Consider the following 25,854-nt stretch of genomic DNA (forward strand, 5'->3'; position numbering starts at 1 on the left):
CAAACGTGTTGTGAGGGTCTGCTGGGAACGTCTGGCAGAGCCCCCTGTCAGAAGTAGCTTCAACTCCCACCTCCGGCAGAACTTCGACCACATCCCGAGGGAGGTGGGGGACATTGAGTCCGAATGGGCCATGTTCCGTGCCTCTATTGTTGAGGCAGCTGACCGGAGCTGTCGCCGTAAGGTGGTCGGTGCCTGTCGTGGCGGCAATCCCCGAACCCGCTTGTAGACACCAGCGGTGAAGGATGCCGTCAAGCTGAAGAAGGAGTCCTACAGGACCCTTTTGTCCTGTGGAACCCCGGAGGCAGCTGATAGGTACCGGCAGGCCAAGCGGAATGCGGCTTTGGTGGTTGCTGAGGCAAAAACTCGGGCGTGGGAGGAGTTTGGGGAGGCCATGGAGAATGACTTTCGGACGGCTTCGAGGAGATTCTGGTCCACCATCCGGCGTCTCAGGAAGGGGAAGCAGTGCAGTGTCAACACTGTATATGGTGGGGATGGTGCGCTGCTGACCTCGACTCGGGACGTTGTGGGTCGGTGGGGGGAATACTTTGAAGACCTCCTCAATCCCATTAACATGCCTTCCAATGAGGAAGCAGAGCCTAGGGACTCAGAGGTGGGCTCCCCCATCTCTGGGACTGAGGTCACCGAGGTGGTCAAAAAACTCCTTGGTGGCAGGCCCCCGGGGGTGGATGAGATACGCCCGGAGTTCCTTAAGACTCTGGATGTTGTAGGACTGTCTTGGCTGACACGCCTCTGCAACATCGCATGGACATCAGGGACAGTGCCTCTGGATTGGCAGACCGGGGTGGTGGTCCCCCTCTTTAAGAAGGGGGATCGGAGGGTGTGTTCCAACTACAGAGGGATCACACTCCTCAGCCTCCCTGGAAAAGTCTATTCAGGGGTCCTGGAGAGGAGGGTCCGTCGGATAGTCGAGCCTCGGATTCAGGAGGAACAGTGTGGTTTTCGTCCTGGTCGCGGAACAGTGGACCAGCTCTATACCCTTAGCAGGGTCCTGGAGGGTGCATGGGAGTTTGCCCAACCAGTCTACATGTGTTTTGTGGACTTAGAAAAGGCATTCGACCGTGTCCCTCGGGGAATCCTGTGGGGGGTACTCCGAGAGTATGGGGTACCGGCCCCCCTGATAAGGGCTGTTCAGTCCCTGTACGATCGGTGCCAGAGCTTGGTCCGCATTGCCGGCAGTAAGTCGAACCCGTTTCCAGTGAGAGTTGGACTCCGCCAGGGCTGCCCTTTGTCACCGCTTCTGTTCATAACTTTTATGGACAGAATTTCTAGGCGCAGCCAGGGTGTTGAGGGGGTCCGGTTTGGTTGGCTCAGGATTGGGTCACTGCTTTTTGCAGATGATGTTGTCCTGTTTGCTTCATCAGGCCGTGATCTTCAGCTCTCTCTGGATCGGTTCGCAGCCGAGTGTGAAGCGGCTGGGATGAGAATCAGCACCTCCAAATCCGAGACCATGGTCCTCAGCCGGAAAAGGGTGGAGTGCCCTCTCAGGGTTGGTGGCGAGATCCTGCCCCAAGTGGAGGAGTTCAAGTATCTCGGGGTCTTGTTCACGAGTGAGGGAAGAATGGAGCGTGAGATCGACAGGCGGATCGGTGCGGCATCCGCAGTAATGCGGGCGTTGCATCGGTCTGTCGTGGTGAAAAAGGAGCTGAGCCGCAAGGCGAAGCTCTCAATTTACCAGTCGATCTATGTTCCTACCCTCACCTATGGTCATGAGCTATGGGTAGTGACCGAAAGAACGAGATCGCGAATACAAGCGGCTGAAATGAGTTTCCTCCGCAGGGTGTCTGGACTTTCCCTTAAAGATAGGGTGAGAAGCTCAGTCATCTGGGAGGGGCTCAGAGTAGAGCCGCTGCTCCTCCGCATCGAGAGGAGTCAGATGAGGTGGCTCGGGCATCTGATCAGGATGCCTCCTGGACGCCTCCCTGGTGAGGTGTTCCGGGCACGTCCAACCGGGAGGAGGCCCCGGGGAAGACCCAGGACATGCTGGAGGGACTATGTCTCTCGACTGGCCTGGGAACGCCTTGGGATTCTCCCGGAAGAGCTAGAAGAAGTGGCCGGGGAGAGGGAAGTCTGGGCATCTCTGCTCAAGCTGCTGCCCCCGCGACCCGACCTCGGATAAGCGGGAGACAATGGATGGATGGATGGATATTTCAAAAATTGCTATATTTATTGCGATGAGCTGAAAGCACAATGCTAACTATGGTCAGCAGCACAATCTCAGGAGCAGTGTTGGGGATAACATCTTGAAAGTAATGTGCACTACGCAGTCTGATTTTATTAAAGTAACACATAACACAACACATGCATTCATGTAACAGAAACGTATTAAAGTATCAGTTTAGTTTTCATCCAGCTATTTGGAATAGATATGCTGAAACGGTGGGATGAAGTGATGCAGTGCCCAGTGTTCAGTGTTCATACCATGAATCGTTGGTGACTCAAGTTGAAGATGTAAAAGTGGGATGGATACTATTTACTTCACAGAATATGAAGGACTAATTATATTTATAAAATTCAACAAAATCGATTACATCTGTGATTCTAGTCTTTTTTGTTGAAGGTTCTATGTGGGCTTAGGATTTAATAAAAAATAAATAAATAATAAAAATAACAAATGCTGGATTTAATAACAAATGAAAAACCGTTGAGTTTTCCCATACAAAAAATGGGAAAGTAATGCACTGTTAGTAACACATTACATATTATAATGAGTAACTATATAACATATGTAGTTACTTAGTGATGAGTAATGTAACTAAGTTACTATTAAAAGTAACATTCCCCACACTGCTCAGGAGAAGTGCTCAGTTTTCGGATTCATGGTGACCGTATCTTTGCTCTGTGCCCTCCCCCACCATAACCTATCATCTATGGGGGAGGAATGAAAGCTTTGGATTTGTCAATAATTTCAACCTTCAGTTTTTAATGGATCTCAATGCTGTAGAATTCCCCGATACTGAAAGCACTGATATCTCGATGGGTGTGTGTGTGTGTGTGTCTGTCTGTCTGTCTGTCTGTCTGTCTCTTGAGGATGGTCTAGAGCAGTGTTTCCCAAACTCGGTCCTGGTGAACCCCTGTGGCTGCAGGTTTTTATTCCAAACAGATTCCTAATCAGTGACAACACCTGATAGCACTGATCTCATTTAATTAGCTGGTTTTTTTTTTCTTTTATTCGACATTCAGTAAAGCATAACAGCATGATTTTTTACATTTATAAGACATTTAGAAATATTTCTGCTTTTGCTATAGATTTAAATGCTTAACTCTCTTCTGTTGATTTCATTATACGTTGCTCTTTCTCTGTCCAGTTTTTCCCTCTTCATTGTATCTTAATAATGACAATTTAAAACGAGAAGATCAGACACCCAGGCAAACAACACTGAATAATCAAAGGCTGGAACTACTTTAGAGTCAGACCCACTAATTAGTAAATAATGGATTAATTAAACAATTAGAAGACCTAGAAAAGTAGAAGGAAAATCAAGATAAAAATACTGTTAAAAAGAAAAAAATACATTATTCCTATATAACTGCTTGGTACATTTTAATATTTTTTTTTAAGCAAACTTAATTTTCTAATTTCTATATTGTTCCCTAAACACAGAACTTGGGAAATATCAGTTCACTTAATTAGCCCAGGAGTTCAGTTAAAAACAGAAGCTGGTTGGAACAAAAACCTGCAGCTACAGGGGCTCCCCAGGACCGAGTTTGGGAAAAACTGCTCTAGAGCAAGGGTTTTCAAAGTTGGCCCTAGGGACCTACAGTGGCTACAAGTTTTTGTTCCAACCAGCTTCTGTTTTTATTTGGACTCTTGAGCTCATTAAGTAAGCTTTTATTTCCCAGATTCTGTGCTTTAGGAACAATATAGAAATTAGAAAACTAAGTGTGGTAAAAAAAAAAAAAAATATATATATATATATATATATATATATATATATATATATATATATATATATATATATATATATAATATGTACTCCGCAGTTATACAGGAATACTGCATTTTTTTTTTTTACTTTTCCAGGTGTTCTGTTTAATGAATCCATTATTTACTCATTTACTTGATTCAGTATTGTTTGCCTTGGTGTCTGCTCTGTTAGTTTTGAATTGTCATTATGAAGATAGGTAAAGGGAGCAAACTGCACAAAGAAAGGGCAAAATATAATCAACAAAAGAGTTAAGCACTTAAATCTACAGTATAAATAGAAAAATTTCCAAATGTCTTACAATTATAAAAATCGTACTGCTGTGCTTTTCCGAATGTAGAATAAGAGAAGAGGAAACAAATACCAGCTAATTAAATGAGATAAGTGTTATCAGTTTGTGTCACTAATTATGAATCTGGCTGGAACAAAAACCTGCAGCCACAGTGCGTGCCCAGGACCGATACTGAAAAACCCTGGTCTAGAGTTAAAACGACTGGACGGGAAAATAACAAACTCGAAACGTAAGCCTGTTATGAGATGACAATGTGCCGATTAATTTTTGAGCCAAATCGTGCAAGAGAAAGAGGCACTGTAGAGGAACCTTCAAATACCGTAGTTCTGCAATTAATTATGAATTGCTACTGTAATGACCTATGTTATGATCAGGAAGATCAGCATCAGGGCGTTAAATAATTACTGAAATGTTATACAAGAGTTCGGGTAAGTTGGTTCCTTGGGCGCAAAGCCTAGTGACGCTCACGTCCGAATTGTTTGTGTATTATGACGACAGCGTTTTGCTAAGGGAGAACTCCATAAGTGGACTCGCACATGTAAATGGAATTTCTTAAGAAACTTGTATAAACCCGGTTACCCACTTAGTTTGGATTTGCCTGTGCACTTGTTTTTACAGTAAAATTAAGAACACTAAAGCCTCTATATCTCAGAAACTAATAAACAATTAAGCCTAAAATTTTGCATTAGTTATTGGGAACAATTACATTATTTTCAGCAAGTATAAAACAAATCAAAGAAGGTCAGTCAGGAAAATCTGTTACTTTGACACGTACTGACGTTTACAATTACTGCCGCATGACAGCACAAAATTAGTGAGACGCTAAAAAATACACTATTTGTAATCGATACCCATACATTGAGTTTCACGAGTTAATAAATAACAGGCGCTCTAACAAAAGTTCAATTTGTGTAAACTAAAGGCAAATGGGCTTAAAAAATCACACACCCCAAGTGAGAGGTCACAGCGGCAAGGAGTCCTGTCACCACACACACATTCACACTTAGTAATTACAAACTCTGAATGCTAATCAAATTCAAATGTCAACTTTTACTTCCTAACGTGCACTGCTTCAGGAAGGCATAATACACCAGTGAAGTGATGAGCACACTCTGCATTCGAATGACAGCAAACAGCAATTTAAAAACAGTTCTTGAATTTCGTATCACGGGCTATAAACATCCACAAACATGGCATCTTTGTAAACTGCCAAAAGCAACAGCCTGATAAACACATTACTAAAATTAGTCTTTTTGAACATAATATACGAACTTGGATAAACGAGAGGACTCCATTCAGTTCATCGGGCTCGTTTGTTTAGTTAATGGCGAAGTTGCCCGACATCTCATCCAGAAACTTCTTATATTATGACACATTGTTTATTACTGGGTATTAAAGACCAAACGAAATGCCATACGTACACCGTAGAGTCTACGTCTTATAAAAATAATATTCGCTTTTATAATCGCAAGAGCTTACTGAACAAAAATGAATGAAAACTGGAAAAGAGTTAACGGAATGCCGGAGGTGTGTACACAGTTAACTGCCTTCCGGTAAACTAAAGAACACGTAATACGTCTGCCTGGCGAAAGAAGAATACAGCAAATGAAATATACAGCTCTTTTCATAAAGCCAAGCCAGAAGTAAATTATATTGATAGGTAGATTTTGCTGATAAGGTTATTAAAAATACTAGCTTCCCTTGGGTAGGAAGAATCGTAATAACGTTCAACACAAGAGCAAATGGGCAGCGTTCTTGACCTTTCCTCGTCCAAATTAAGAAGACGGTCAGTATCATCTATATTTTATGTCATTCTTTAATGTTGTTTTCTACACACACCTTTTTCCGTGGTTCTGTCTTGCTGCATTATTTGATTTTTCTACTTCTTAACCGTAGGCCGGCAAACTCTGACGCCATCTTCCATAACAAAAACATCGCTGAAATGTCGGCACGTCACTATCGCGGTGCACTATGGGGAAATCGAATTCTCCGACAGTCCGTTGATCTGTCATCGCGATGCAGGCGTGTTGAATTATGGGAGTTTGAGTTCACTTATAATGAGCTGTTTAGACTGTCATGTACTACGAGTTCTTCGGAAAACGCCCGCATTAACTCAAAACAGCATGAAAAGAAAGATACCCGGAAATGGCGTTTCGTAAGAACTGGTAATGTATTCATTTTCTGAACCATTTTTACAATTACAAAGTATGATTAGCAGCTTCACAGCCACGGGCAGCACAGCCTATAAAAATGGCAAGTCTGAAAAGTCACGAACCGAATTCCATCTAGTGTGGAAAAGGCGAGCAGTCCTTTTAGGGTATAGCGAGCCACCTAAAAGAGCCATGTAAAGAATAAGATAGGATCCATTCTGGCACTAAAGTGGAGTCAAAAGTGGGATGAAAAGAAAACCTACTGTCTGATTCATTAAAGTGTCGAGTGCTGCCGACACCTGCAATGGACTGCTTGGCCCTTCTAAGGAGTTACTGGAGAGCCTTGAGAACTCAGATCTTTGATCTAGAGTGCCATCTGCAACACAATAGCTGAGAGACTGCTACCTCTGCCGCTCCACCACCGCTTGTCCATCTGCTAAAGTCTATGGCCTGGGTGCGAAGACACCCTGGTGGATAATCTGGATTATGAAGCACATGAAAAAAATGAGACATTTTCAAGACTGTTGATTTTCCTTTTAAAGAGCACTGTCAAAATGTTTTGCTGACCTGAGCAGATTAACCTTAATGAGAACTTCACCTTTCTTTATTTTCAAATGTTTATTTGATGGACAGAGGTTAACTGGTCTTTTGTTACAATTAATGGGTCTGAGTCTTAAACAGCAAGTCAAATAAAACTAAGGCAAAAAAAAAGTTTAATTAGCAGCAGAAATTGGTTTACTGATTAAGAAAGTGTCAGGAAGGAAAACCTGCTGCCACTGTGGCCCTCTTGGATCACAGTTGGACACCCCTGGTCTGTTAGAATAAGAGCATGACGCCTGATGTCAGCACCGGCTGTTTGTCTGTTCAGATATAAGCACAGTGGGTTAGTGGGTTCAGATTACAGCCTGGTCACTCTCTGTGTGCAGTTCACACATTTTCTAAGTGTCTAGATAGGGTCTCCTCTGGGTACCATGGTTTCCTTCAACATCTCAAAAGCATGCGACTCTAAATTAGTAAAACATCTGTATGAGTGTGTACTGGGTGAAAATGATTATTTATGACCACTTTGGGGTTGAGGGGTTACACACATCCCACTGCACAAAAAACAATAAGCAACACTGATGAGATTTACAGCCAATCATCTAAACCTGACAAAGATTTACTTGTCAGTTGGTGTTGTCTCTTCTACAAGGTGTGACCAAAATGTATGCAAATACCCTTAAATGAAAGTCTGCAATGTGCACTTTAATTACGGCTGAATTGTTTGATTTGTAATTTTTAAACTGTGGAGCAGAGGGTAAATCAAGGAAAAATGGGTCTTTGTCCCAAATATAATGGAGGGCACTGTATAAGAAGTGGCACAAAATATGGTGAACGCTAGCTGTTTATTTAAAACAAGTTCTTTATGAATAAGGGCAACATTCGTACTAACATTAGAAATATTTCTTCATTCAAGTCTCTCTGTTATAAAAAAAAATCTTGGAAGGAGATGAGACGAGACGAGACGAGACGTGACTTTCTCGTAGACACTTTAACGTCACGCGAGACAAGGCAGTGAGACAAAAGGACAGCTGCTGTACAGGCTTTTAAATGTTAGAAGCGCAGCACAACATGCAGATCACGCAGCACGGCAGCAGGAAGCAAACAAGCAGCTGACTGAGCAAATAGGAGGTATAAAAAAATGTATTTGTTTCTCATTGTATCACCGTTTAAAGAGGGGACTTCAGAAGAGCATGTGCATTCAGCCCCCCTCCTCACACCACGAGCAACAGAGACGTGAAGTGGCGAATATGGCAAATATCAAGAAATAAAAAATTAATGAAAATGAATGAAATGAAAATAACAATCTCTTTAAATTGTATATCCAGTTTACCAAACCCGGGTGTGGGCGAGCAAAGCAAGCAGGGGGTGGAGCCCCCTAGTGGAATAATTTACTAAGAAGCATAGTAGATAGTAGAACTGTAAAGTATGTTGCCTCAATGACCACAGACCTGTGGCTTCAATAGTTGTTCCTTTGGAATGTCTAATGTGCCTATCCTGACCAGTATGCCAACAGGTAGGTCAAATAGATTGTTGGAAGACACTGTGTTCCTGGGACTTCATGACATTGTTCAATGTCTAGAATTAGTGAACACACAAAGTCAGACGCTCTTCTTCACCTTACCAGCAGCTGTACCACATGCACTTCAGAAGAGGTCATCCACCTGAAACTATGCACATCTAGGCCCGGCCAATACTTGGATGGGAGACTATCTAGGAAAAGCTTGGGTTTCTGCTGGAAGAGGTGTTGGTGAGACCAGCAGGGGGCGCTTACGCTGTGCTCTGTGTGTGGATCCCAAAGCCCCAGTGCAATGACAGGGACACTGTGCTGTAAAAATGGCAGGATGAGATGTAAAACCGAGGTCACGACTCTCTGTGGTCATAAAAGATCCCTAGGCGTCCTTTCGTAAAGGGTGTATCCCAATGTCCAGCCAAAATTGCCCACCATGACCTAGTCATTCTGGCCCTCCAATCTTCACCTATCTCTAATTGGTGAAGATTGAATAGTTAATAGTTAATGTGTGGTGAGTCTACTGGTGCAAAAATTGCTCCCTTTGCATTATCCAGGTGGATTCTGCACATTGGTGCTGGTTGAAGTAGCTCCCCACTCAGTATGTAAAGCGCTTCGAGTAGTGAGAAAAGTGCTATGTAAAATGTAAAGAATTATTATTATTATAAGCTCTGCCATTATTGCAATTGCCCATTTCAAGTTTTTTGACAGGCTGATGGACAAGGGTATCTATCAGTGCTTGTGTTATTTGCAAATTGGATCTTCTTTCTGGCATGAAATTGGTGATGAACCTAATGAGAACATCTCCAAGTCCCTCAATCTGAGTACGGGGGTTCCATAGAGCTGTGTCTTATCACCACTCCTCTATTTACTGTACATGAACAAATGTTGGATGGGCAATTTCAAATTGACCATGCATGAATGTGAATGGGTCCTGTGATGTACTGTCTGCCTTGTGCCCAGCACTGTCTTAGATGGTTTCTATAAGAACAGCCAACTTTGCTGATGACTTTAGTCTTAAGGGCTTCCTCACAACTTAGGACTTATCTGTGTACAGCAATGTGGAAATAGCACTGATTAAATGGTGTACCCTTAATGAGATCAAATTAAATGTCAATAAAAATAAAGAAATGGTGGGGGATTTTATATAAGGCAAGTCATCTATCTATCTATCTATCTATCTATCTATCTATCTATCTAAATCAGCTGCTACCATCCAGCCATCCCTCTTAATTATAAGCTCAAGAGATTTTCAGGTGATTGAGCCTATAGTGTCCTGGATAATGGATTACCTGTTGGTTAGACCACAGTTTGTGAGGCTCAAGGACTGTGATGTCTCCTGTCTCCTTTTCTCTGTACATCTCAGCCTATACAGAATATACTTCAGCAGCCATATCACATGCACTTCAGAACAGGTCATCCACATGAAGCTAAGCATGTTTTGGCATGGCCAGTACTTGGATGGAAGACCAGCCAGGAAAAACTTGGATTACATTTGGAAAAGGTGTTGGAGAGGGCAGCAGGAGGCTCTTATCCTGTGGTCTGTGTGTGGACCCCAATACCCCAGGGGAGTGATGGGGATAATGTTCTGTAAATATGGTGCTGTATTTCGGATGAGACATAAAACCAAAGTCCTGACTCTCTCTGGGCATCTTTTGAAAAGAGTAGGGTTCATCCCGATGTCCAGGTCAAATTGCCCATCACAGCCCCGTCCATTCTGCCCCCCTAATCATCCTCTGTCTCTATTTGGCTAACTCTACCTCTCAAACCACTTCACCACCTAATACCTAATTTGTAGTGACTGTACTGGCAAAAAGATGGCTGCTGCACATTGGTGGTGGTTGAAGTGGCTCCCCTTTGTCTATGCAAAGCGCTTAGAGAGAAAAGTGCTACATACAGTGCATCCAGAAAGTATTCACAGTGCACATGTGATTTCTCAGTTTTTTTATTTTTAATAAATTTGCAAAAACCTCAAGTAAACTTTTTTCACGTTGTCATTATGGGGTGTTGTGTGTAGAATTCTGAGGAAAAAATGAATTTAATCCATTTTGGAATAAGGCTGTAACATAACAAAATGTGGAAAAAGTGATGCGCTGTGAATACTTTCCGGATGCACTGTAAATGTAATTTATTATTATTATTATATAACACCTAGTCATGTCACTTGCAGAAATTCTCAGATGATTCTGCACTAATGGAAAGTAGTGATAAGGGGGATGAGACAGAAGAAAGGAGTCAGGTGGAGGACTTTGTTTCTTGGTGTAAAGAGAATCATCTGCATCTTAACATCAACAAACCAGGGAGCTGGTTATAGACTTTCACCACACCAAAGAGCCTCTATGTCTGGTCACTACTCAAAGAGTGGTGCACTGCTACAAGAACTTGGGGGTCCTGCAGAGCCCAGTACTGGGACCTTTACTGATTTCACCTTACATGCTTTCATTGGGAATTACATTACAGTACATTATTAAGTTTTGGAACCCCCCTCACCTTGCATAATAATTTACTCTACTTTCAACAAAAAAGTATGGTATGTCTTTCATTTCTTAGTAACATCTGAGTACTGGGGTGTTTTCCAAACAAAGATTTTTAGTGAAGCAGTATTTTGTTGTATGCAATTAAATCAAATGTGAAAAACTGGCTGTGCAAATATTGGGTGCCCTTGTAATTTTGCTGATTTGAATGCATATAACTGCTCAATTCTGATTACTTGTAACACCAAATTGGTTGATTAGCTCGTTAAGTCTTGAACTTCATAGACAGGTGTGTCCAATCATGAGATATAAAGGTATTTAAGGTGGTCAATTGTAAGTTGTGCTTCCCTTTGACTCTCCTCTGAAGAGTGACAGCATGGGATCCTCAAAGCAACTCTCAGAAGATCTGAAAACAAAGATTGTTCAGTCTCATGGTTTAGGGGAAGGCTACAAAAAGCTATCTCAGAGGTTTAAACTGTCAGTATCAACTGTAAGGAATGGAATCAGGAAATGGAAGGCCACAGGCACAGTTGCTGTTAAACCCAGCAGGTCTGGCAGGCCAAGAAAAATACAAGAGCGTCATATGTGCAGGATTGTGAGAATGGTTACAGACAACCCACAGATCACCTCCAAAGACCTGCAAGAACATCTTGCTGCAGATGGTGTATCTGTACATCGCTCTACAATTCAGCACAATTTGCACAAAGAACATCTGTATGGCAGGGTGATGAGAAAGAAGCCCTTTCTTCACTCACACCACAAACAGAGTCGCTTGTTGTATGCAAACGCTCATTTAGACAAGCCAGATTCATTTTGGAACAGTGCTTTGGACTGATGAGACAAAAATTGAGTTATCTGGTGATAACAAAAAGCGCTTTGCATGGCAGAAGAAGAACACCGCATTCCAAGAAAAACACCTGCTACCTACTGTCAAATTTGGTGGAGGTTCCATCATGCTGTGGGGCTGTGTGGCTAGTTCAGGGACTGGGGCCGTTGTTAAAGTCGAGGGTCGGATGAATTCAACCCAATATCAACAAATTCTTCAGAATTATGTTCAAGCATCAGTCACAAAGTTGAAGTTATGCAGGGGTTGGATATTCCAACGAGACAATGACCCAAAACACAGTTCGAAATCTACAAAGGCATTCATGCAGAAGGAGAAGTACAATGTTCTGAAATGGCCGTTACAGTCCCCTGACTTGAATATCATTGAAAATCTATGGGATGATTTGAAGCAGGCTGTCCATGCTCGGCAGCCATCAAATTTAATTGAACTGGAGAGATTTTGTATGGAAGAATGGTCAAAAATATCTCCATGCAGAATCCAGACACTCATCAAAGGCTATAGGAGGACAGCGTCTAGAGGCTGTTATATTTGCAAAAGGAGGCTCAACTAAGTATTGATGTAATATTTATGTTAGGGTGCCCACATTTATGCACCTGTCTGATTTTGTTATGATGCATATTGCATATTTTCTATTAATCCAATAAACTTAATGTCACTGCTGAAATACTACTGTTTCCATAAGGCATGTCATATATTACAAGGAAGATGTTACTTTGAAAGCTCAGCCAATGATAAACAAAAATCCAAAGAATTAAGAGGGGTTCCCAGACTTTTTCATATGACTATCATTAGAGATCATAACATTCATTTTCACACATATGCAGATAATAACCAGCTATATATTTTTTATATCGAATTATGTTTCTCCGATAGTGCCCTTAATTAACAGTGTCAAAGAATTAAAAGACTGGATGGAAGAGAATTGCACGTCTCCGAATAAAGAAAAAACAGATGTTACTTACTGGAGAAATGACACAGACAGCAAACTCAGTTGGACTAGCCATTAGTTTACTAAATCAGCACTCAACTTCGGCGTTATCTTTGATGGAGCTATGTCCTTTAAAATACATTACATAACCTGCTTTACCATCTTAAAAATATAGAAAAATTAAAGGTGGTTTTTAGATATGTAGGATACTGAAAAATTTACTTTTGCATATAGTTCTAGTAGGGTTGACTGCTACAATGCATTATTCACTGGCTGTTCAAACATTACCTTATGCAGCTTTCAGTTAATTCAAAATGCTGATGCAAGAATCATTACAAGAACCAAAAAGTATGAACACATAACTTCAGTTCTTAAGTCATCATACTGGCTCCCAGTTTACATATAAAGCTTTAAATGGCCTATTTACCAATCTGAATTTATCAATACTTAAAAACCAGAGCATAGATTAAGTTCTCAAGATGCTGGCCTACTTATGATGCCAAGGATTAATAAAATAACAATGGAATATCAAGCTTTTAGTTACAGGGCTCCAGAGCTGTGCAATGGCCTGCCTGCTATCATTAGAGACGCCCCTTCATTCTCAGCTTTAAATCCAAGCTGAAGACACACAACTTTTGTCTAGCAATTATCTGTACACATTCATTTCTGTTTTCAGTCATTTGTACCATTACTAACTCTCCTCTATTTCGTTTCTCTTCTCAGTATCACTTGCAAATCTTGTGGTATTTACCCGTGCTACAAGAGGGGCTTCTACAAAGTATTGAATGAAAGGTCACAGTACTTTTATAAATAAGATATTTCAGTTTTTGATTTTTAATAAATGTGTAAACCTTTTTGGAAATAAACTTTTGCTTTGTCATTATGGGTTACTGAGTGTAGGCTGATGGGTAAAAATGGAAAATGTGTCCAGTGTGTAGAAAGTGAGGGGGTCTAAATACTTTCTGAATACACTGTCTCTCTCTCTCTCTCTGTCTGTCCTTTACATAATGTTCAGGTTATAGAAGTAATGAGTATGTGATGTTCTTAGGCACCATTATTTCCAGCATTCTATCATAGCAGTTCAACACTTCTGTTCTGGTTCCGGAACCAGGAATGATGATAAAGCGACTTTTACGTCAGCGAAAGCGCTCTCAAAGACGTTGGTCCAGACAACACTACGATTCGAAGGGGGCAGCCTGATGCACAAAATTTTGAATGAGCTGCCTGTAATACCCCACGAGCCTGAGGAAGGCACAAACCTGCCTCTGTGTTTCGGGACGGGGATATGCAAGCACCTCTCCCACCTTGTCCATATGAGGCTTGAATAAACCCTTCCCCATGGAATATCCCAGTTAGTGGGCTCCTGACATACCTAGCTTGCACTTCTTAGGGTTGGCTGTCAACTCTGCCACCAGTAAACTGTCAAGCACCGCCCGATGGCAGACAAGATGAGATTCCCAGTCATTACAGAAAACAACCACATCGTCAAGATAGGCACCCGCATATGCAGAATGGAGATGCAGGATCTGGTCCATCATTCGCTGAAAGGTCAGCGGTGCAAGATGGAAACCAAAAGGGAGTGTTGTAAAGTCAAACAACCCGGCTGGAGTGGCAAACGCGGTCTTCTCACAACTAGACTCCTCCAAGGGGACTTGCCAATAATCTTTTGTGAGGTCAAAGGTGGAGATATATGAAGCCTGCCTGAGCTTTTCCAACAGCTTGTCCACACGCTGCATTGGGTACGCATCAAGCTTGGAAATCTTATTCAAATACCTAAAATCAATACAGAACCGAACCGAACTGTCGGACTTCGAGACGAGTACAACTGGACTTCTCTGTTTGCTTTTGCTTGGCTGAATAACACCTAATTGGAGCATCTGTTCCTTTCCGTGATATGGAGGCACCTGTATAGTAACACCGGGTGGAGTGGCAATCTTGTATTCTGCAATCGTCGTCCGGCCAGGCATTGCCGAAAAGTCGTCCGAGTTCCCGTCGATCAGCAATAGCAATTCCGCTTTCTGGGCGTCAGTTAAATCATCCCCAATTGCGACCTCAGTCTGGGGGACCGCTATGGCCGTGACCAGGACTTCGTGATGGTTGTGCCACTCCTTTAAAAGATTAACATGCAAAATTTGTACAGGTTTCTGCCGCAGAGGAACTTTGATTTTATAATTCACTGGGGACGTACGCTTCTATCATTGCTGGCCCTTGCCATTCGGCCTGAAATTTATGTGGATCGGACAGCATCAACACCAGCACGCAATTCCCCTTCTTAAACTCACGGAGTTTGCTCGTCTTGTCATAATTACGTTTTTGTGCCTCCTGCTTGCGCTGCTGATGTTCCACCGCAACAGAGTACAATCTGGCAATCTACTCTTGCAGTGAAACGACTCAGTTGACAAACCTCCCCCCCGGGGTGTCTTGCGAGTCCCTGTCCATTCTTCCAAAAAATGTCCCAATACCCTGCGTGGTTGCCAGCCAAATGATAGTTTGAAAGGACTCATGCCAATGGAAGCTTGTGGGGCCTCCCGGACAGCAAAGAGGAGGAAAGGTACTACAGTGTCCCAGGAAGTTGGATCATCATGGAATACCCGCCGAATCATCTGTTTTTGAGTTTTATTAAATTGTTCAGTCAGGCCATTTGTCTGTGGATGATAAACTGTGGAGTGTAATTGCTTAATTCTGAAACTTTCGTATAGCTGCTTCATAATGCGAGACATAAAGGGTGTGCCCTGATCAGTGAGAATCTCGCGAGGCATACCAATATGTGTGAACACATCTGAGAGCACTTTTGCAATAGTTTGGACGTCTGCCCGCCGCAGCACTGCTGCTTCTGGGTATCTTGTGGCGTAATCGATTAACACGAGCATATACTGAAAGTCACTTTTACTCCTGGGAAGTTTGGCCAACAATATCTAATCCCACCTTCTCAAAGGGGACATCTAAAATAGGCATCGGTACAAGGGGTGCCCTGGCAGGTCTGTGAGCGGAAACTACTTGACATTCGGGACAGGCTTTACAAAATCGCTCCACATCCTGGTACATATTCACCCAATAAAACAAGCGTTTCGAAATTTGTTCCATCGGCACGCCCCCAAAACATGACTGTGAGCAATTTTTAAATCCATCTCCCTATGCTCACTTGGTACTACCAACTGTGCAATACGTCCATCACCCATGCAATCAGAAATCACCCGATACAGAAAACCATCCTTAAGTATTAAGTACTGTATTTATTTCCTCAGAATTCTACACACAACACCCCATAATGACAGCATGAAAAAAGTTTACTTGAGGTTTTTGCAAATTTATTAGAAATAAAATAACTGAGAATTCACAGCCTTTGCTCAATACTTCAATGCACCTTTGGCAGCAATTCCAGCCTCAAGTCTTTTTGAATATGATGCCACAAGCTTGGCACACCTATCCTTGGCCAGTTTTGCCCATTCCTCTTTGCAGCACCTCTCAAGCTCCTTCAGGTTGGATGGGAAGCGTCGGTGCACAGCCACTTTAAGATCTCTCCAGAGATGTTCAATCGGATTCAAGTCTGGGCTCTGGCTGGGCCACTCAAGGACATTCACAGAGTTGTCCTGAAGCCACTCCTTTGATATCTTGGCTGTGTGCTTAGGGTCGTTGTCCTGCTGAAAGATGAACCGTCGCCCCAGTCGGAGGTCAAGAGCACTCTGGAGCAGGTTTTCATCCAGGATGTCTCTGTACATTTCTGCAGTCATCTTTCCCTTTATCCTGACTAGTCTCCCAGTTCCTGCCGCTGAAAAACATCCCCACAGCATGATGCTGCCACCACCATGCTTCACTGTAGGGATGGTATTGGCCTGGTGATGAGCGGTGCCTGGTTTCCTCCAAACGGGACACCTGGAATTCACACCAAAGAGTTCAATCTGTCTCATCAGACCAGAGAATTTTCTTTCTCATGGTCTGAGAGTCCTTCAGGTGCCTTTTGGCAAACTCCAGGTGGGCTGCCATGTGCCTTTTACTAAAGAATGGCTTCCGTCTGGCCACTCTACCATACAGGCCTGATTGGTGGATTGCTGCAGAGATGGTTGTCCTTCTGGAAGGTTCTCCTCTCTCCACAGAGGACCTCTGGAGCTCTGACAGAGTGTCCATCAGGTTCTTGGTCACCTCCCTGACTAAGGCCCTTCTCCCCCGATCGCTCAGTTTAGATGGCCGGCCAGCTCTGAGAAGAGTCCTGGTGGTTTTGAACTTCTTCCATTTACGGATTATGGAGGCCACTGTGCTCATTGGGACCTTCAAAGCAGCAGAAATGTTTCTGTAACCTTCCCCAGATTTGTGCCTCGAGACAATCCTGTCTCAGAGGTCTACAGACAATTCCTTTGACTTCATGCTTGGTTTGTGCTCTGACATGAACTGTCAACTGTGGGACCTTATATAGACAGGTGTGTGCTTTTCCAAATCATGTCCAATCAACTGAATTTACCACAGGTGGACTCCAATTAAGCTGCAGAAACATCTCAAGGATGATCGGGGAAACAGGATGCACCTGAGCTCAATTTTGAACTTCATGGCAAAGGCTGTGAATACTTATATACATGTGCTTTCTCAATTTTTTTATTTTTAATAAATTTGCAAAAATCTCAAGTATACTTTTTTTATGTTGTTATTATGGGGTGTTGTGTATAGAATATTGAGGAAAAAAATGAATTTAATCCATTTTGGAATAAGGCTGTAACATAACAAAATGTGGAAACAGTGATGCGCTGTGAATACTTTCCGTATGCACTGTATGTTTTAATGTCCCCATGGATGCAGTGGATGTTTACTTTATCTGTGGTCTTATAAGGGGTCTGCCAGAGAAAGTCATGGCAGACTACGCATAGGTCGCTTCCAGAGTCCAACAGTGCAGAGAATTCCTGTCTGGCCAACGTAATAGAGACCTTAAGCATATCCTCCTTTAACATCTTGGGGGAAACTTGTGAGCCGCATACCTGAGTCAGACCGATACTCATTGTTTATGCAGGTGGGAGGTGACACTCCCGAGCCAGATGTCCCAGTTGATCACAGCGAAAGCAGCTGTGTTTAGTCCACACTATGGTGTTCACACTCTGGTGTCTTCTACCCATGGCGCTGGCGACCCTGAAGGTCTGTGTAGGCTGGATCAATATCAGGGTTAAGTCTGGGTAGCCCCATTGTTTCTAGGAGGCTTGTGCACCCTCTAGTCTGCGGGTCAGATCCAGCAGCAAGTGGACGTTGTTCCGTAGCATTTCATCACAAAGGCTCTCATCTATCCCTGACAGGACTGTATTAATAGCAAGCTTCGCTCATAATGCGCTCAAAAGGGTCTCCACGGATCCAGCTTTGAATCAGATCAACTATGCCCTGGATCTGTCCTCGTACAGGGCAGTCTGAATCAATATGCCACAGCCGAAACTGGCTCCCCTTGACCACTGGGCTCACAGCCGTGCGGAGGAGGATCTGTTGCTTCAGGTAATCATAATCATTGAGCCTTTCGGGAGAGAGATTCCGTACGGCTTGGAGGACTTCGCTGGTTAAAAACGGGGTCAAAATAGCTGCCCAGGCTCCCCTGTCCCAGAACAGCAATGTTGCCATATGTTCAAAGCAGAATAGGAAACACTCAGGGTCATCTGAGGGAGCTATCTTCGGCAGCACATCTCATGGCCGCAACAAGGTAGGGACGGCCGCTGGAGCCTCATTTTGCTTTGGATTTTAGTGTACTTCTTGGGGATCCATTGGTGCAAGGACTCCACTTCTGGTACCATGTGACATGCGAGTCCCCGTCTTGCACCACAAAACACGTGGCAGACTCTCAGTACTTTAGCAAAACCAGCTTTATTCAGCTTGAAACAGGAATAACACAGTTATTTATTGTAGCGGGAGCTACCACTGTCCTAGACACAGTCACTGCAGTCAGGCAGGGTCGTGGCCAGGTTAGTGGCCAAGTAATACTGTTCCATGCATTTATAATGTTCCTCGCATCACCCATCGACAACAGCGCTCACAGTGCAACCGCGGTCGGCTTGGATATGCTTTTATGATGAGCTGCTGCAGCACTGGGAGCCTGCGGTTGCGGAATATGATTCTGAGTTGTTGTGTTGAAATTTAGCAAAAATGGACTAGCCTGCCTGCCGCATCATTTTTTCACTTTGGTTTTGGAGGTGTCTTTGAATTCAGCCCTCTGTAGGTTGATGATTTTAATTTCTATCAATCGATGTGTCATCCTTTCGTTCCTAACACATTATCCAGTCCATATCAGTAGAGATATCCAGCAGGATTTTTTTTCCCCATTGAGATCTGATGTGTTTTCCTTTAATTTTTTTGAGCAGTTAAATATATATAAGGTATATATATAAGGTATAAAAGTTTTATACAATGTACTGTACAGTATAGGGTATGTGGAAGACTGTGTTCACCCTGCAATAGCCTTGAACCCTATGCGTGCTAGGATAGGCTCCAACCCCCCACAACCCTGCTCAGGATTAAGCTGGCTTAGAAGATGGTATGGTGTGACATAGATAGAACTTCATTTGTCCCCAGGGGGAAATCTGACTTTTTACATAAGTTTAAATAAATAAATACATAAATATGTAGATAAATAAATATATACACACATACACGCTATAGTCTGAACATGCACCAGAATGACTAAAAGGAAGAATATTTTTAAAAGAAAGAAAAGTTCTGACTTGGCAGTCACAGTGAGGCATTATATTGGTATATTATTGTAGGTATAAAGGTACCCCTGTACCGTATCTTGACACACTTCTGCTTAATGATTTTTTGGCTGAAAGTTCTCAGTGTTAGTGCGTCAGATTGAGGATGTGCAGCATTGTTTATAATGACATTCAGTTTCGTTTTTATTCGCTCCTTTGCTACAACCTTCAGGGTGTCCAGTGAGTGTCTCATAACTAAGCATGCCCTTTTAATTAGCTTGTTGATTTGGTAAGCCTCATCTGAAGTGATGTTACCAGCCCATCACAGCGCGTCGTAGAAAATTGTATCGACCATCACAGAGTTGAAGATGATGTGAAGGATGCCACCACCCGCATTAAAGGAACACAGTCTCCTAAGGGAGAAGAGCCTATTCTTCCCTTTCTTATATAGTTCCTCTGTGTTCCGAGACATGTCCAACCTGTCATTTCTGTGGACCCCCCCCCCCCCCTCCAAGTACACAACCTCCACATCTACTCCCTGAATAGTGACGACATAGAGGCATTTTGGTGTTGCGAAAGTCAACAACCAGCTCCTGCTTGGTTTTGCTATGTTAACTTGTACTCAATTCTCTTTGGACCAAGAAACAATAGGTCTCCTATACTGTATCACTGCCTTTATCGATACACCCCTTAAGTGTAGAATCATTAGAGAATTACTGCAAGTGACATGACCTAGTGTTATATCTAAAGTCTGAGGTGTACAGAGAGAAGAGAAAAGGAGACAGGCCTATTCCTTGTAGTGCTCCAGTGATGCTCTTACAATCCTCAACTCTCACAAACTACGGTCTGCCCAACAAATAGTCCATTATCCAGGACACAATAGGCTTATCCACCTACATATCTCTGAGCTAACCCCCAAAACAGGGATAACTGGATGCTATTGACAGTACTTGAGAACAAACCAACCCCAAGCAAGGCTTCTGGCCCTGTTCCACTGAGGTCAACATCTCCGCATTCTTGCTGCAAACTACCTGATTAATGACCCACCTACCCTTGCTGAGTCATCATATTGTTTACCAGAACCTTTCTGGCATCACCCGAAATTTATTCTGCATGGCCTCACCCAAACTCCACTTACTAACTGGGTTTCCGCTGTTGCTGTCATCAAAACATTTTGGCCATAGCCATATGCGGCTACTTCTAGCCCTGAAATGCAGGACAAAAATCATTCAAAAATGAGTCATGTGCATGTGCATGTGCCAGCACCTGAACCACTGACAAAAATTTGCAACTTGCATCTTTTTTTTGTACCTCTATTCACATTTAAGCAGAGTTGATAAAGCCATCCTTGCAAGTTTCATGGGAATGTACAGTTACCAAAGTACTACGCTCCAAGAATCAGTGAATTCCTACTGCTTTAACCAAATGTAGAAATAAATCAAAACACAAAACGAAAATATTTTAAGATTAAATAATTTTTCTATTCAGTGTTATACTTATTTATAGAAAATTAAAAACTGGATCACGTTAAAATGATAAAATCTTCTCTTTCATATTTGCATTAGATATTTTTTTCTTGCAGATGTCTTTAGCATAAATGTTAAAAAAGAGAGATTGAAATTATAAATGTATAATATATAAATTTTAATATTTTACAAAAATTACAAAAACCTTAGTTTTAACAAAATATACAATATAATTTATAAGAAATACTGAACAGTGTTAGTCAATACACGTCAAAAACTACAGCAGTTCTTTACTCACCTTGACTTAGTGTTAAAGAATATTCACTTTTGGTTCTTGCATTAAGTTACAGACACCGAAGTGCCTACAACATCAATTAGTTTTCCAAATGTAATCTCTAAAATGCTGTCAGGTACTACTATTTTTTACATCCTCTTGCAAACAACCTAATAAAGCCTGAGTGTTAATCATTGCAAGTTCTTCATCATTCACCCACTGATCTTCTGGAAAATGATTTGAGCTCACAGGCTTGTTGCACAAAACAGCTTGAGATTTGTCAGAAGTTTCTTCTTTTCTTGTTTCTGGCGTGAAAGTCTGTTTTCTGGGAGGATGAAAACCTTTCTTTAGAGAATCAGAGACAATGTTCTTCAGAGGAGTGAGTGGAGGCGGAGATGGAATACGAGACAGAAAGTCAAGTGCTTTTTTCTTTTTTATACTTTTTCTATCACTCTCTTCATCTTCAACTGCTTTTCTTTTAGCAGGTGTTACAGCTTGCTGGATAGTGCAGTGTGCCATTTGAAAGTTATTTTCTGAAAAAATCAAGGGAATCTGAAAGCAGACAATAAGTAGACATGTAAATATGTATTTCTGAACAAAATCACATTAATCTAATTTATAAACTGAGACGATAAAGGAAACGATAAAACTAACCAAAAACTGTTTTGTGCTACAGCAAACACAAAAGTATGCATTAAAGTTGATTACCTTGTAAAGAATAATTTATTTAATAATAAAAACTCAATTGACTTACACAAATCTGTTACATCACATTCTTTATTCAGGTGCTGGTCATAAAATTAGAATATCATGACAAAGTTGATTTATTTCAGTAATTCCATTCAAAAAGTGAAACTTGTATATTAGATTCATTCATTACATACAGACTGATGTATTTCAAATGTTTATTTCTTTTAATGTTGATGATTATAACCGATAACTAATGAAAGTCCCAAATTCAGTATCTCGGAAAATTAGAATATCAATTAAGACCAATGCAAAAAAAGGATTTTTAGAAATGTTGGCCAACTGAAAGGTATGAGCATGAAAAGTATGAGCATGTACAGCACTCAATATTTAGTTGGGGCTCCTTTGGCCTGGATTACTGCACCAATGCGGCGTGGCATGGAGTCGATCAGTCTGTGGCACTGCTCAGGTGTTATGAGAGCCCATGTTGCTCTGATAGTGGCCTTCAGCTCTTCTGAATTGTTGGGTCTGGCGTATTGCATCTTCCTCTTCACAATACCCCATAGATTTTCTATGGGGTTAAGGTCAGGCGAGTTTGCTGGCCAATCAAGAACAGGGATACCATGGTCCTTAAACCAGGTACTGGTAGCTTTGGCACTGTGTGCAGGTGCCAGGTCCTGTTGGAAAATGAAATCTGCATCTCCATAAAGTTCGTCAGCAGCAAGAAGCATGAAGTGCTCTAAAACTTCCTGGTAGACGGCTGCGTTGACCTTGGACCTAAGAAAACACAATGGACCAACACCAGCAGATGACATGGCACCCCAAACCATCACTGACTGTGGAAACTTTACACTGGACCTCACGCAACGTGGATTCTGTGCCTCTCCTCTCTTCCTCTAGACTCTGGGACCTTGATTTCCAAAGGAAATGCAAAATTTACTTTCATCAGAGAACATAACTTTGGACCACTCAGCAGCAGTCCAAAGGCGAGACGCTTCTGACGCTGTCTCTTGTTCAAGAGTGGCTTGACTCAAGGAATGCGACAGCTGAAACTCATGTCTTGCATACGTCTGTGCGTGGTGGTTCTTGAAGCACTGACTCCAGCTGCAGTCCACTCTTTGAGAATCTCCCCCACATTTTTGAATGGGTTTTGTTTCACAATCCTCTCCAGGGTGCGGTTATCTCTATTGCTTGTACACTTTTTTCTACCACATCTTGTCCTTCCCTTCGCCTCTCTATTAATGTGCTTGGACACAGAGCTCTGTGAACAGCCAGCCTCTTTAGCAATGACCTTTTGTGTCTTGCCCTCCTTGTGCAAGGTGTCAATGGTCGTCTTTTGGACAACTGTCAAGTCAGCAGTCTTCCCCATGATTGTGTAGCCTACAGAACTAAACTGAGAGACCATTTAAAGGCTTTTGCAGGTGTTTTGAGTCAATTAGCTGATTAGAGTGTGGCACCAGGTGTCTTCAATATTGAACCTTTTCACAATATTCTAATTTTCCGAGATACTGAATTTGGGACTTTCATTAGTTGTCAGTTATAATCATCAACATTAAAAGAAATAAACATTTGAAATTCATCAGTCTGTGTGTAATGAATGAATCTAATATACAAGTTTCACTTTTTGAATGGAATTACTACATTTATTTATTGCATTTTTGATCTTATCCGTGAAGCTAGTTTATATTTTGTTATTAGTTCAGCTAACTCCAACAGGTGTTAAAATTATATGCATGCTTCCTGACATACAGATATCATCTTGCAAGAAAATCCAGTTATATGTGAGGTTTCATACAAATATTTCATTGTGTAAGCTAATATTGTTCCAAAATTCATGCTACAAACACTGAATATGCAGATGTGTGAATGGATGAACATTTACATTTTTACAAATCCGAAATAAACGTTAAATGATCCCACATAACCAACGACACAGGTTAAGTTACATAGTGATAAAACTGGAGCTGTGTGTGCATGAATGAGCCTAGCCAGCCCAGTTTGATGTTGTTGGGTTAGGATCCCACTTTCAGAGACACGATCTAAGAATGCTAAGTTACATACTGAAATTCCAATTACACAATCCTGATGTGAACTATACAGTGTATGTATTGTATTCAAGAAATTTCACATGAAGAATACATTTTGGCAATATTACAGTTGTAACTGCTGTTACTCAAAACCTGGGAGTGTTTGAATATGTTTTTGCATCATTTCCACAGTTTTTATATTTTTGTGTTTTGAGCTTTCGGTTGGCCTCTGTCTTTTTTGTTTGTATTTTAATATTCACATTAGCTAAGTTTCCATCCAGTTTTTTGCGACGTTTTGTTATCGACAAACAGAATATACGTAAAAAAAATGTGCGAAATTTGCTGTCTCCAGCCTGTTTCCATCCAACTGGCTTTTTATCGATAAAATGGTGTGCGTGATGACGTCACCCACCCCCCCCCCCCCAAAATGAACTGTCGCATAACTTTTGTTGTATCGCGAAAAAAATCTGCCCTTGAGCCGTTTTCCGTTTTGTGTATGTCGCAAATTATCTTCCTTTTGTTTTCCACGTTACACCCCCTCCACTAAACAAAGAAACAAAGAAATGGAGAGATTATTCAGACAGTTTTTTGAAATTTGCCAGCTTACTGTTATTTCAGTTTCACAAATAATTGGAATTGTACATAATATCCGAAGACGACAGCAGAATGAAGCAGTTGCTTGTCTGATAGCCCTAGAGCTCGAAGAAAGTACCCCAGTGCGACGAAACCCACGGGTATGGGAGAGACGACGGAATAAGACCTTCTGGGAGGAGGTGGTGGAGAGACACTTAACAGAAAATCTCTGGCTGCAACATTTTATAATGACACGGCCGACGTTTGAGATGTTGTGTGGATTCATCAGTCCTGATGTTGCGCCCATCACAGGTTGCCACCGACCACCGGTTCCAACCCAAAAGCGGATTGCCATCACCCTTTACAAGCTGGCAACCTGCGCCGAGTATAGAGTAGTTGGAGAAACTTTCGGGGTTAGTAAAACTACCGTCCATCGATGTGTATATGCTGTGTGCACCGCTATTAAAGAAAAATTAATGCGGCGTTATATCAGACTTCCGACTGTAGCGGAGGCCAATGAAATTGCATACCGCAATTCCTTGGTGCATCTTGTGCCACAGATTTACGGTGCGCTGGATGGCACGCATGTGCCTATTCTTCCCCTGACGGAAGGCTACCGCGATTACATTAATCGCAAAGGGTGGCCATCTATTGTTCTCCAGGCCCTTGTTGATGACAGGTGCATGATACGAGACATTTGCGTTGGCACTCCTGGAAGTGCCCATGATGCAGCTGTGTTTGCAGCATCGGATCTGTACAGGTGAGCCTACCTTTCAACATCCCTTCACAGTGCGATAACAACTGAATTAACCTGCTTCCCTTAAGGTTTTTAATTAAAACTGAAATTTGAATTAATACAAAATAACGACGTTTAATCAAAAAAAAAAACTCTCTTCATCAGACCATGCGAACCGCTCCGCCATTCTCGTTTTGATTGCACGTGATGAAAATGTGACACATTTATTTGCGTTAAAGCCCTTTTTTCCGACAAAAACTGTTTCCAATGTAGTTTTTGCGACATCTGAAGTATCGATATGGAATTTATGCGCTAAAGTTAAACGGAAAAATATTATGTCGACATGTACAACATTTTATCGATAATTAGCATTTCCATCAGCTATATCGGTAAAAAAATTTGAAGCGCTAAATATTTTTTCACAAAAACTCCTTGGATGGAAACCTGGCTATTGATGGCATCAAACATGTAATTCCCAGTTTGGAATATCATACTGTGGACAATGCTGGAAAACATCTCATGAATTTGCTGATGCCTTGGTTAACAAACAGTAGTTATTTTTTTTTTTTTTTTGTTCTTTCGAAAAAATGTGGTTTAGTTTATACTCCCCGCACGTCTGTATCAGAAGACTGCATCCTATTTTACCAGACACCAAGTTCAGGTGCACACAACTTACGTAATATGTATGTGTACAGGATTTCCTGGTAATGACCTCTGGCTTTGTTTCTGACTAAAGTTCTCTAACACTCTGATTGGACA

At 42.0% G+C, this 25,854-nt stretch overlaps 2 protein-coding genes across 3 annotated transcripts in view; both read right to left on the minus strand.

Annotated features, from left to right (window-relative positions):
* LOC114649936 (NEDD4-binding protein 2-like 2) overlaps positions 1-6,210 on the minus strand; it is an 83,028-nt gene extending 76,818 nt beyond the window's left edge. For both annotated transcript variants that reach the window (XM_051927189.1, XM_028799316.2), the window contains exon 1: positions 6,076-6,210. The gene's annotated coding sequence lies outside the window, so the exon portion shown is untranslated. The remainder of the gene's footprint in view (positions 1-6,075) is intronic.
* A 14,800-nt stretch (positions 6,211-21,010) lies between these two features.
* The window catches only part of brca2 (BRCA2 DNA repair associated), a 74,123-nt gene continuing 69,279 nt past the window's right edge, over positions 21,011-25,854 (minus strand). The window contains 1 exon segment of the mRNA XM_028800759.2: positions 21,011-21,624. Within this exon segment, the coding sequence (XP_028656592.2) occupies positions 21,205-21,624 (420 nt within the window). The 3' untranslated portion in view covers positions 21,011-21,204.

This window comes from Erpetoichthys calabaricus, chromosome 4 (assembly GCF_900747795.2).
Source record: "Erpetoichthys calabaricus chromosome 4, fErpCal1.3, whole genome shotgun sequence".
Classification (NCBI taxonomy): Eukaryota; Metazoa; Chordata; class Cladistia; order Polypteriformes; family Polypteridae; genus Erpetoichthys; species Erpetoichthys calabaricus.